Source organism: Bos mutus, chromosome 3, assembly GCF_027580195.1.
Source record: "Bos mutus isolate GX-2022 chromosome 3, NWIPB_WYAK_1.1, whole genome shotgun sequence".
In the NCBI taxonomy this organism is placed as follows: Eukaryota; Metazoa; Chordata; class Mammalia; order Artiodactyla; family Bovidae; genus Bos; species Bos mutus.
In genome coordinates, this window is record NC_091619.1 from 76,453,059 (window position 1) to 76,466,743 (window position 13,685).

General features: G+C 38.4%; 1 protein-coding gene across 5 annotated transcripts in view; it reads right to left on the minus strand.

The window, feature by feature from the left end:
* Positions 1 to 13,685, minus strand: part of SGIP1 (SH3GL interacting endocytic adaptor 1) — a 237,433-nt gene that overhangs the window by 54,031 nt on the left and 169,717 nt on the right. The window contains exons 15-16 of one of the 5 annotated variants that reach the window (XM_070367881.1): positions 12,587 to 12,652; positions 11,595 to 11,654 (exon numbers count right to left, since the gene is read on the minus strand). The exons of the other annotated variants lie outside the window; for them this stretch is intronic. Of the exons in view, the coding sequence (XP_070223982.1) occupies positions 11,595 to 11,654; positions 12,587 to 12,652 (126 nt within the window). The remainder of the gene's footprint in view (positions 1 to 11,594; positions 11,655 to 12,586; positions 12,653 to 13,685) is intronic. 5 annotated transcript variants of the gene reach the window in all.

The following is a 13,685-nucleotide window of genomic DNA, read 5'->3' on the forward strand; positions in this document are numbered from 1 at the left end:
TTATGGTCTGAATCTCACATCCATATGTGACTACTGGAAAAACCAGAGTTTTGATTATATGGATCTTTGTGTGCAAAGTGATATCTCTGCTTTTTAATATGCTGTCTAGGTTGGTCATAGCTTGTCTTCCAAGAAGCAAGTGTCTTTTAATTTCATGGCTGCAGTCACCATCTGCAGTGATCTTGGTGTCCAAGAAAATAAAATCTGTCACCGTTTCCACTTTTTCCCCTTCTGTTTGACATGAAGTGATGGGGCCGGATGACATAATCTTAGTTTTTTGAACGCTGAGTTTTAAGCCAGCTTTTTCACATTATGCTGAAACTAGACCCAGAAGGCTAATTCTAAAGCCAGTGCATGTGCACACAGAGACACACACATATTCTCTCTAAGTATATATGTATTCCACATATTTTCTCTAGCTATACAAATATGTGTGTGTATGCATGTGTGTGTCCTGAGAGTAAACTCATATAAATTAACTAGGAACTCTTATCCTAGCTTTAATATCTAGGATAATACCCAATACACTTTTAGGTTAACATTTACATGTTACATAAGATTTTTTATTAGAACTCTAACTTGGCAACATTTTATCTTTCTTCAAAGCAGACTCCTTGTAGCCTAAAAAGTCATGCCGTCTTCTTCCTCTGGAAACTCTCCCTAGCTTCTAGGCCAGGTTGTCTTTCTTCTGGGTGCCTCCAAGGCCCTGTGTCTCCTGAGTTATAACCATCTCCACGCATGTTATTGTAACAACTTGTTTAACATCTGGCTTCTACATTCTATGAAGGTGGAGATGTGTCTTGTTCTCGACTGAAACCACAGTATCTTTCATAGTACTGAGGGCACAGTGAGGACTCAGTAATTACTTGCTGACTGAATGAATATAGCCAAAACAATATTTGTTCCTATAGCAATTGTCCGTTCATTGTTCTTCCTATCAGGTATCTACCTGTTGTAGAATTAGTAAGCATGGTAAACCTTAGCATTTTGCTATGTATCCATCATAAGCAATTTTGTGCACATCCATATAAACATATGAAGATAGTCCTAATTCCTGCTAAAGAATATTAACTATGAGTGTGTCTAGACACACTGCAGCTACTATGAGGAGTATTTAAGAAACTCTATCATATCATAACAAGCAACTAATTCCTCCTTTTGAACATGATTTATATGTCTATAAGTTTACTGTGGGGATAGGCAGGGAATGTCATATTTTTTTTTGCAAGAGCTCCTACTTCGTGGAAAAAGAAAACTGGTGTCCTATTAAAAAACCTAATTTTATTACTATTTATAAACCAAGAAATGCAAAATCTGTTACTCAGTTATTTGTAAAGTTTATACAAGTTATTACTTTTTTGTTTAATGGACATGACAAATATTAATAATTTCTTCAGTCTTATATGATGCTCAGTTTTCAGTGTTCATGTGTGTGTGTTGGGAGGAAAAGATAGAAGATTTATAAGACAGATGAAAAGATTGGACAAAAGGCATGGACAGGCAACAGCCAGTGAAAAGAGGCAGTATGTCACATCTATGTTAACTTGTATTTGCTATAATGACCTTCAAGAAGATGATATGTTCCTTCCAGGCTTGGTATCTGCGATTTTCCTATCCGTTACTTAGGTTAATGGTCAGGTCATACTCAGGGTGCAGCCAGGTGAGCTAGTTAGGTGTGCCCTCTTCCACGCTCCTTGCTTCCCGAACAACAGAGAAAACAGACCAGGAAAAGATCTAGGTACTTAATATATAGCACAAAAATATATCCATTAAATATTATGCATTCAAAATTAATCATTAATATTTGTGTGGCTATTTATATAAATATTAATGATTAATTTTGAATGCACAATATTTAACAGATATATTTTTGTGCTATATATTAATATTTGTGTGGCTATTTATAGAAAGACTTCTCTGGTGGCTCAGACGGTAAAGTGTCTGCCTACAATGCAGGAGACCTGGGTTCAGTCCCTGGGTGGGAAGATCTCCTGGAGAAGGAAATGGCAACCCACTCCAGTATTCTTGCCCAGAAAATTCTATGGATGGAGGAACCTGGTAGGCTATAGTCCATGGGGTTGCAAAGAGTCAGACAGGATTGAGCAATTTAACTTTATAGAAAAGATACAGTGGAGCAAATTCCAAGGCATTCTTTTTCCCGTATGGCTCCTATGATACAGGCTTAGTCCCAAGGCTGGGCCCTCCCCTCCCTAGATTCAGCCTTCATCTCCAAACAAAAATAATTCCCACATTTCCAGTCTGTCTACTCCTGGACTCGTATATAAGGGATGGTGTGCAGGACTTCAAAGCTGAGATGTCTCGAGAGCAGTTCCTTCTTTCTGACCAAACCCAGGGCTCTTAGAGTCTCCTTTCTCCTGGCTCACAGCAGCACCCTTCTCCCTGTGTCTCAGGATGGAAGTATTCACTTATTTCCCAAAACCTGTGCGTGTGTGCTCAGTTACTTCAGTCGTGTCTGACTCTTTGCGACCCTGTGGACTGTAGCCCACCAGGCTCCTCTATCCATGGGATTCTCCAGGCAAGAGTACTAAAGTGGGTTGCCATGCCCTTTTCTGGGGGATCTTCCTGACCCAGGGATCAAACCTGCATCTCTTATATCTCCTGCATAGGCAGGTGGGTTATTAACCACTAGCACCACCTGGGAAGTAAGTCCCTTTGTACAACCAATTAGATGTCAAATGTTTCAACCCCTATGGCTTTTTCAAATATCTCAATGAAAACAGTACTGTCAGTTCTTTACTACTTATCCTGAATTATTCAGTAAAACCCCAAATTTCTCTAATCCTTAAAATCAAAGATGATCCTACCGTCCTCGAAAATTTCTTAGGTTCCACCTTGCATAAAGATTGTAATCAAATCCCTTCTTTCAGTATTTAAAATTCTTTTGGAATATGAGCTCTAGTTAGTCTTTTTCAAGATCATGTCTTAAAACATGCCTGGCCTCTCCCAGTGTTTATTGAATGTAACATAGATGTCATTCCTGGGTGAAACATGGATATCATCTCTGAGAATAACATGGATTTCACTCACCCTAACACCTTTGCTCAAATCAGTCTTTAAATTGGGACAGTCTTCGGGATCTGAAGTTCTCCTTGCCCCTTACTGTCAGTCAGGTCAAAGCCCCTGTGTCTCTAAGAAGCTTTCCCAAATTCTTCCCAGTTAAAAGTTAATCCATTATTTATACATTTCCAGCATATCTTTATAATTCTATTATGGCATTTACTACAGTGAGTCTGATGCAGATATGAAAAGAAACCCCTGGCCTTAGTCACTCCCTGAGCCCCAAGCAGTCACTTGAGATCAGGAAAATGCCAGAAATAAGAAACAAATGCATGTTAGGCACAGAACTTTCTTGGCCCTTTGCCTTAATTCTCCTCATTCAGTTTGAATGCAAACTCAAAGTATGAAAAATAAAAACATTTCAGAGCAGTGAAGTCATAAAAAGACATGAGGGAATATTAAAATTATATTATTCAGTGAAAGAAGCCAATCTGAAAAAGGCTACACATGATATGATTCCAACACTATGACATTCTGGAAAAAGGATAACTATGGAACTAGTAAAAAGATCAGTGGTTGCCAGGGGTTGGGGGACTGGGAAAGAATGAATGGACAGAGCACAGAGGATTTTTAGGGCAGTGAAAAAAACTCTGGATATCATAATTAAAGATACATTTGTCCAAACCAGTGAAACACACAATACCAAGAGTAAACCCTAATGTACACTATGGACTTTAGGTGATTACATAAAGGTGATTACTTTAGGTAACAGATGTCCCACTTGGGTGAGGAAGGTTGTGCATGTGTGGGAGCAGGGGGTGAACTGGAAATCCCGGTACCTTCCCCTCAATTTTACTGCTAACTTAGAACTGCTATAAAACATAAAGTCTAAATAAACAAAACCAAACCAAAAAGCCTTTCATAGTGTGCAGTATGTTAAAAAGCAAACAAACAAAAATCTCTTACTTGATTTTCCTAATTATCCAGCTAGGTGGGTATTAGAGCTTCCCCTTTAAAAATTACAAAACTGAAACTCAGAGACATTAAATTCCCAAGATCACATTATTTTTGAGTGGCACAGTGAAGATTTGAACTTTACAGTGGTTAGCAGTATTGGTTTTATAACATAACACTAACTCCCCTTGAACGGATTTACCCACTGACTAGCTGTGTTATTTGGGGGAAGTCACCTAAATTTTCAGTGCCTCTCATTACTCATCAGTAAAATGTGAATAATACTTTAAATTGTGAATCCACACAGTTGCTGTATGGATTATATGAGTTTATAGCCAGGGAGTAATTAGCAGTAATTAGCTCTCCTTGGCGGAGAAGGCGATGGCACCCCGCTCCAGTACTCTTGCCTGGAAAATCCCATGGACGAAGGAGCCTGGTAGGCTGCAGTCTATGGGGTCGCAAAGAGTCGGACACGACCGAGCGACTTCACTTTCACTTTTCACTTTCATGCATTGGAGAAGGAAATGGCAACCCACTCCAGTGTTCTTGCCTGGAGAATCCCAGGGACGGGGGAGCCTGATGGGCTGCCGTCTACTGGGTCGCACAGAGTCGGACACGACTGAAGCAATTTAGCAGCAGCAGCAGCAGCAGCAGCTCTCCTTGCTAAGGACTCATCATGATATTTCATTAGCAGTGTTGGTATCAGCTGCAGTACTCTGCACATATTGAACCCAAATAAAATCATCTCTTCACCAACTAGGGACCCTGTGCTTGGTGACTTGAGATAGAAGCTGCTAACTACTCTTAAGCTTTCCTGCAGGTATTTAATTGTATATAATTCTGATATGAATTTTGTACATTCATGTCATCTCTAGCAACCCATTCACATCATTTGGCTTGAACACAAAGGCTAATACAGAGAGCACTTTGCTGACTATGATGCTAAGAAACACATATTTGGTCTTTGTTCCAGTTCCTGGCACAGAGCTCCTCAAACTCATGTGATTTCTTGAGTGAAAGGGTTGAATGGGGGTTGTTATTCATAAAAAAGCCTCTTTCAAGCATACTTGAGTTTCTACTAATGAGGTGACTCTTGGAGGATGGAGACTGGCTGGTTAGAGGAATGGAACTTTCTGTCCTGTCCCCCAATCTCAGGGAGAGGAGAGAGCCTGGACATTGACTTAATCACCAACAGTCAATGATTCACACAACTGTGCCTACATAATAAACCTCTGAAACAATGAGGCTTGGAGAGCATCTGGGTTGATGAACAAATCAATGTACTGGAAGGGCACACACCCATGAGAGCTCCATGCCCCCTTCTCTCAGACTTTGTCCTCATCATTTCTTTCAATGCGCCTGCATTGTATCCTCTAGAATAAACAGGTAATAGAAAGTAAACCACTTTCCTAGTTTTGTGAGTTGTCCTAGCAAATTATTGAACCCCAGGAGATGGTTATGGGGAACACTCAATTTGTAGGTGGTCCATAAGAGTACAGACCTGAGACTTGTGACTGGTATGTGAAGTGAGGGGACAGGCTGGTGGGGCTGAGCCTTAACCTGTGGGGTCTGCCTGACTTCAGGTAGTTAGTGCCCAAACTATTTAATGTGAAGGGAAACACCCTACATGCTTGGTATCAGGAGTTAGAAGAATAAAGAAAACGCTTCTCTTTTACTGACTTTCTAGTCTGTCTCCAGCGTGACAGTCATATATTAACTTAAATGATATAAGGCACCTGCCTCAAAGAACAGGAAGTCAAGGGAAATATCAGCATGTTGGTCAATCCCAGAGAATTTCAGAACTACTAATTCCTTGTGAAGAGGTCAAGTGAATCGTTTTGTTTTTTTTTTTTAATATTTTACTAGTTTTGTTTTTGAGCCTCAGAACCAGCATTGTGAAAGTCACTTAGTCGTGTCCAACTCTTGGCGACCCCATGGACTGTAGCCCACCAGGTTCCTCTGTCCATGGTATTCTCCAACAAGAATACTGAAGTGGGTTGCCATCCCCTTCTCCAAGGAATCTTCCTGACCCAGCGATTGAACTTAGGTCTCTCACATTGCAGGCAGATTCTTTACCATCTGAACCACCAGGGAACCAGCATTAGGTACTTATTTATTTTTTGGCCGTGCAGCATGCCGGATCTTAGTTCCTCAACCAGGGATTGAATCCACATCCCCTGCATTGGAAGTAATGGGCCTTAACCACTGGACCATCAGGGAAGTCCCAAGGTCGAGAGAATTCTGAAACCATCAGCAGACCTGCCTGGTAGAACATTTTATAGGTTCTGCTCCACTTAAATCTTCCTCACAGGTTTAGGCTTTTTTTTTTTTAAACTCTCTGTGACCTTCAATTGTGAATAGAAAAGATTTTGCATTTCATAATCACATTGTAGTTTACATTAAAAAATTTGAAATAGCTAGGGAGGGCAGTTTTAATATTTTCAATGAAGACAGTCTTGTATCACTGCTTCTTATGTTTCTGTAATTTTCCCCAACTTGGTTGTACTTAACCCTGTGTTTGTAGAGTTGAGTGCTCCGTAACTTTATTGACTGAGAAGGGCCTACAGTCGGGGGGTGGGAGCGGGGTGGTGCTTCCCTGGTAGCTCAGATGGTAAAGAACCCGCCTGCAATACTGGAGACCTGGGTTCGATCCGTGGGTTGGGAAGATCCCCTGGAGAAGGGCATGGCAACCCACTCCAGTATTTTTGCCTGGAGAATCCTGCCTGACAGGCTACAGTCCATGGGGTCACAAAGAGTCGGACACGACTAAGTCCAGCACAGCAACAGTGGGGTGGGGGCAATTAGTGGACAATTTCCACTAGAAGAATATTGTGAATTTAGCAAAATGGCTCCTTCTCATAAAATTGCTTATGCCTTTCAAGTTTCCTTTTTCTAGTGACTCTTGGATGAATGAATTTATATCTGTTTGGTCATCTGTGAAAAATTTGACCTGTTTCTTACAGGATTACTATGTCGGGGGAAGAAACTTGAGTGGCCCATGACTAAGATTATGTATTATGAACTATTAAGTAGGGATATTTAATAATTCACTGAAGGAGGTCAGAAGTTAAAATGTCCAAGAGTTGAGTGTTTCATATAGACAACACAATTTCAAAGAGAAAAGTGTATCTTCCATTGTATAGAAACATACTTTTCCTTCATGGGGTCTAATCTGGATAAATTTGAATGTAGGTTTGGCTGGTGGATTGAATGCGAGTGGGGTGGCCATAAGACTAGAGGGTTCAACAAAGTCAAAGATAATGTATAGTCAGGGGACTGGGAAACTGGAAGGTTAGGAGAGTTAGAGAAACCCAACAGCATCACCTATTTCAAGGGACTGTCACAAAAGCTAAATGAGATATCACGGACATGGAACAGAGCATCAGGCCAGGTCTCCAGCTAGGCAGCCTAGATTTCAATCTCTACTCTTCCTCTTCCTGGCTGAGTGATTCTCAAAAGTCACATATGTTACCTGAATCAGAATTTCTTCATCCATGAGTTGTGCAGATGAAATGAGATATTAGATGAAATGTATTTTTCATGTAGTAAAGACTCAGGTATTAATTATTATTATTCATTATTTTTCTTACCTCAGTTCCTCCTCTTTATTTTCAACCCCTATGTGCTCCATTCTTTTCCCCTGTTTTATTTCTTTTCTGTAGAACTTATTACCATGTCCATGCTACATATTTTACTTTTCTTCCTGTTTTTGATTTTCCACATTACAACATAAGCTCTGCAGTGACTCGGAATTTTTTCTGTTTTGTTCCCTGTAGGGGAGTGCCTAGAACAGCGCTGGCACACAATAGTACTCAGCTAACTGAATGAAAGAATCATGCCTAGTACAGTTTTTGTACTTCAACAAGGGGGACGAATTGTTAGTTTTGAAATAGCTGAAATGATACTTTCTGATAGGGGCCATTTCTTAGACGTGGCCAGACGTGTGGGTTACTGAGTGGAGGGAAAGTTTATTGGAACTGAAGTTGAAGAAGCCCTTGAGAGAGAATGTTGATGGATCATCCACATAGAATCTATGTGACAAAAGTAAGCTAGGGAGTGAGGTAGAGAAGAGGGTGAAAAGGGAGCTGCCAGTGTCCCTAAGCCTATAGATGAATGCAGGGGAAATGCTCTGTAGGTCGGTGTGAACAGCGATAAATAAAAGGTGAAATGATGGCTACTTTTCATTATGGGGAGACGGGGTTGGAAGTTTTAATGGAGAGTTGGAAGAACTCATACAGCCTATAGCAGACTGATGAACTTTCTGTGGAGAGTGTTATAGGGGAAGCAACGGCCCCTGGAGAGAGCGGGGATGCAGTGAAGGCAACAGGTGGGCCAGTTTGGCAAAGAGCCTGGGAGTACAGACAAGGGTGTTGCTAAGTGACATTCCCGGGAGTGTGTTGGGAGTGAGACCAGTGAAGAGAAGGAGTGGACTAGAGAGGAGAGTGGCTGTATGCACAGAGGAGAGAGGCAATCTTCAGAACAAGGATACAAGAATCTATGGTTGTAGATTGTTTTTTGTTTTTTTCATGATCAGATACAAGATGATTTTGTAGTTAAATAAGCTAAACAAAGAGAGGGACAGCACATTTCTGGAAACATTTTGATGTTTGAATGCTCTAGGGAATTATTCAAATAGCTAATAGTCTTATCTTCTACTTTTTATGGAATATCTTTCTCTTCCTTTCATCTCAGAAGAAGACTTAACAGCTTCAGTAGGATATACTCCTGAATGAATGAATTTTAACAGGTTCTACCTTATGTAACCTTTACCTTTTTTTAAAGCTCAACTTAAGTAGGTTAAAATTTCAGTGACAATTTTTTTTTTAAGTGAAATTGTTTAAAACTAAACCATTAAGATAAGCTTTGGAGCTCTTGTGAGTTAGAACCATTGTCTAACACTTTTCTCTCTCTCTTGTTAAGTTAAATTTAGAAGTGTGAAGCATCTCATATTATTTCCAAATAAGTTCATGAAGTTCATTAGTTAGTTGGTTGATTGGTAAGTGGCTCACTCACTCACTGGGTGACCCACTGACCAGAGGCCTGTAAGAAAAAGCAATGGATATGACAGGCTAAGGTTTTGAACATGATAAAACACTATTTAAATGCCAACAAATAATAACGTAAAAGTAATTTAGAACAAATGAATTTTTGACTTGGGAATCTTTGGTCCTCTTATATATTCCCCAAATAAAGAATTGAAGATAATGATAATTAACATTCATAACAAATATGGGTAAAGTCAGAGTGCCCTAGAAGAATATACTAGAAGTGCTATTCAATAAAATATGTTGAATGACCATGTCTTTTTGTAGTTTAAAGTTTGATTAGGGGCACTATTCTCAAAGCAATTTAACAAGTCATTGTTTCTATGCCATTTTATCATCACAGCAGAAAATTAAAAAAAAAATTCCAGGTTGCATTAGCTAAAACTACCTGAGGCTAATTTACATAAACCACTAAAACAAGCCTTTTCCCATTCTTAAAAGATAGCCACCCTTGTGTTATTTTTAGTTTCAGGGGGTAAGATGTCCTCCTAAGTCTTCCTTTAAAGTTCACTGAAATGTACTTTAATTTGCATGAGCATTTCTTGATAGATAAGTAGGACATATTCATGACATGACCTCTCCTATAGTCCCTTGGAAAACCTTGTTTGTACTTCCAAACCTTCAGCAAAGTCCAAGATAAAGCTAACACAAAGCTAGAGGTTTCAATTAATTTCTATTCAACCTCTTTCCTTGTGTGACTTCTCTTGTCTCAAATTGAGATGTTTAAGGAATTTGGATTTTACTAATTAGAATGGCAATGTTACCTACCAACATTAGATACCCCAAATCTACTAACAAATATTTTCTTTTCTTAAAATTTTTAAAAAAATGTGGTTCATGTTGCTATTCCACATGCTTATTAATATTTATGTTTGATTGATGATATATTTTAAAAAACAAACAAGCCAACAATCAAAAGCTGTCTTTAGACTGGAATCTTACAAAAAGTCTATCTCTTGGATTTCTTTGGTTTAAAGAAATCCTAACCAAAATAAAAGCAAACCAGACAATAGATACTCTAAAGCCAAAACAAACTGTACCAACAAAAAACTATGAAAGTTTTTTTGGAGCCCCAGACATTACTTGAAGTTTGCCAGTAGCACATGGCTTAATTTCCTGTTTAAAACAGGGTAAACTACAACCTTTAATGCAGTCAAGCTGAACCAGAGAAAGAGCCTTTATATATGCAGGTATTGGCAGTATGTCAAGATCATAAACCTATTCAGTCATAGTGTCTCCTATGAGATGTGCTGATCAGTAAAAAGACACCTGGGCACTTTTATTCATCTAATTTGAAGAGAAAGTTTAGAAGGTCATAAGTTTGTGGATTTTGCATCTTGGTTATTACAAAATTAATGACCTGAGGCAATGAAGGCTTCCAACATCATGTGGAAAATATTCATCCTTCTCTAAGATTGTCTATCCACCTGTTCTCTGCCTGAGCCAGGAGAGACATCAGTATTTGGGAAGCTTTGAATCAGACAATGTTTCCTGCTACTAGCCAAGCCACTCCAAGCTAAAGGGACCATCTTGCAAAGAAAAGTCACTGTTAAGAGAAAAATGTCACACCACACAAACTACTTGAGAATTTGTGCCAGTCATTCTAATATTTTAAATTGTGCTAAAACACACACTTAGAGAAGTTCTTTTTGTTATCATGAAATACAAAGACCATATTTAGAATCAATTCTTGAGTAGAAGTTTTGTTTGCCAACTTTTTATCCCAAGATAAACTTAGCTATTTAAAATTATAGAAAGTAGAGATAAATATGTATAAGATAGTCCATTTGTTAAGTTTACTTACTTAATTTTTCCTATACCATTAGTTTAAATGGGTCATTTTATCAAATGCTTGGCCTGTTAAAATGATTTAGAATTTAAATATAAGACAGAAGAATGCTAATCCTTAATGCAGAAATAACAAATTATTCAGCATTGAGGTTAGATAACGGACATTACACTTATGTATATTTTCTTTCATCTTCTAAAATGGCAAGTCCAGTGGTAGTTGTCCATTTTACTAGTCATTCCAGTTACAATTTCCATATCAGAAGCTGTAAATAGAACTTATGAAAATACTTTTTCTTTTCTTCATTTTTCTGATCTCTCATGCAGCATTCCTTGTCATAAGAATATATTTACATTTTACAATAATGGATGTTGTATCTGAAATATTAATTATCCAAAACAAAATTAAATGCCAGTTCTAACCAAAAATGTCCTTATATTTGTTGCATTGCACTTGCAAAAGAGTTAGGAAAGAGCCCTGGTTGACAGAGTTAAGTTCCTTGCCCAAAAAAGGTGGTTTTTTTTTTTCAATTTATTTCAGTTAATTAAGTAACCAATATTAACTGCAAATTAGCTTTAATTTTTTAATACGAAAAATTGGAGATCTCATACAAACCAAATTCATGGAGTATTTTCTTTAGTATTTAATATTTTCTAAGTAGCCATAGCATTTTTATATAGAAAGTGAGACCAGGTCTTTTGAAGAAAACTGGGATTTTTAAAAAATGCAAATGGGGAAAAGCATGAGGGGAGGAAAAATTAGAATCTGGTATGCTATGTACTACTTACCTTCAAAAGTCAAATAAAACTTTCCTCTGTCAAACCAAACGAGGGAAGGCTGTTCATTCTCTGTATGGCCAGGAGTTGAAGCGGGATGGGAAAGGTTAAGGAGAGGGAGAGAGAAGGACACAGTATGAGTTACAGAGCAGGTCATTAATCTCACTAAGGGGAGGGTGGAGGCACTGCATGCCATTAGCGTGCAGGGAAAAGGGAAGGCTGGCAATCTATGTTTTTTTTTTTTTTTTTAGTTTGGGAAATAGAAAGCAAAAGCAAAGCTATGTAGGCCTAAAGGGATGGGCACGTGTTGCTGGCAGCTTGGTACTTGGTGCTGGTGCGCATGGAGCAGAAGTCTTCCTGGCCATGCAGGGGCGTCAGCATATTTTAACTGCACTAGTTTGGGCAAACTGTCACTCAGCAATTGCTGTGTTTATTTCATCTTCACTGTCATCCCCTTCTATGTTTTAAAAAAGAAACTAGGAGTTATGGGTTACATAAAACTTAGCTGAGGTTTTCAATGACAACAGCATTGCACATCAATTGAAAGTTCATGGCAGATGCCATATATCTTCCATTCCTTTCCCTGGAATCACCTTAGGCAACCAGACACAAAACACCCTTTACCTATATACCATAGAAAAAACAAGATTACTAATGGTGTTCTACTATGTTTTAAATAAAAAAGCCGTCACTGGATATGTAATTCTGAGCAGTTAAATTATCCCTCCCTTTGTTAGTTCACAAAGCAATAGCCTCTTCCCTTTTTTGAACCTTTTCACTGAGAAACTGTCATGCAACCTACTGCTTTATAATATATGATCACTTGAAAAAAAAACATTTCAGTGGCATGAATTTCACGATGAACAGTAAGTAGACGGTGCATCTGAGAGGCACTGGACACTCATGAGGTGAGTAGCATGTCCATGAAGTTTAGCATTCAGATGGCATAATGGCTTGGATTTTTAAAGTCTAGATATCTAAAGATCACTCAGCTAGCACCATACCTGCAGGCGTTTCACAGCGCCTTTCAAACGAGGGCAGTTTGTCATAAAAAACATCATCTTCTGACACTTTGAACCAAAGAAATATAAAGGAATGAAAATAAAAACACAAACACAAATCTCAAATGAAATCAAGCAATGCACTTTACTGATCAAAACACAGGAATGATTTTAATGAAAAAAAGAAACAAAACCTAAGACACTGGGATTATGGACAGAGTATAAAAAAGTGATGTGCTTATTTCATGATGAGTCTAACAGCAGAAATGGAAATTTTTTAAATGCCAGATTTTAGCATTTGTGAATTTGCTGAAGTCAACTCCATGGAAGAAATCACACCCCCACCTTTTCAGGGAGTTGTTAAAGGCACTGTCATTAATAATTGACTTGTGCAAGTGTATTTCACTCAGACACAATTCTCAAGTGACTGGACATATATCCATCAACAGAACCTCCTGACAGAGTGCTGGCAGCTCAATGGGATCACCCAGCATGCACCTGCCTCCCCATGGGGAAAGAATAGGCTTTTAATGAGATCATGAAAAAGCAACAGTATGAATCTGAGGTCCCTGAATGAAGTCTCTCATTTCAACTTCATCAATATCCAACCTGTCCTTGGTACTTATGGATTGTTAGTTTTGAACAGCATTATTGTAATTTCATCTTTGGCTATGGTATTGATCATGGCCAAATGTCTCTGTAGTAAATTGATCACAATAGTTGCTATGAACTCCAAGCATTCTGGATGTATGTACATGGTCTCCCTCTTTACCAACAAACAAATGCAGGTAACTGAAGTTTTACTCTATGTGATTTAGATCAATCAGTGCCACAGATCTGAAGGATATTATTATAACTTTAACAGAAAATTGGATAAATTCTGTACCCAGACAAGTAAGGGAGAATCTTTCCTACAATGTAGAGAAGTATAAGATGAGGAAATAGATGAGGGTAGTAAAATTACTCCATAAACTATGCTTCTTAGAAAATATTCTACTAGCTTGGCTCTTAGACTTAGTGAATAAGGCAGGAAAACTGCTTCTTTGTCAATTTTTAAGGCTCTAAAATAGCACCTGTCAATCAGTTGTTTTAAAATACTAAG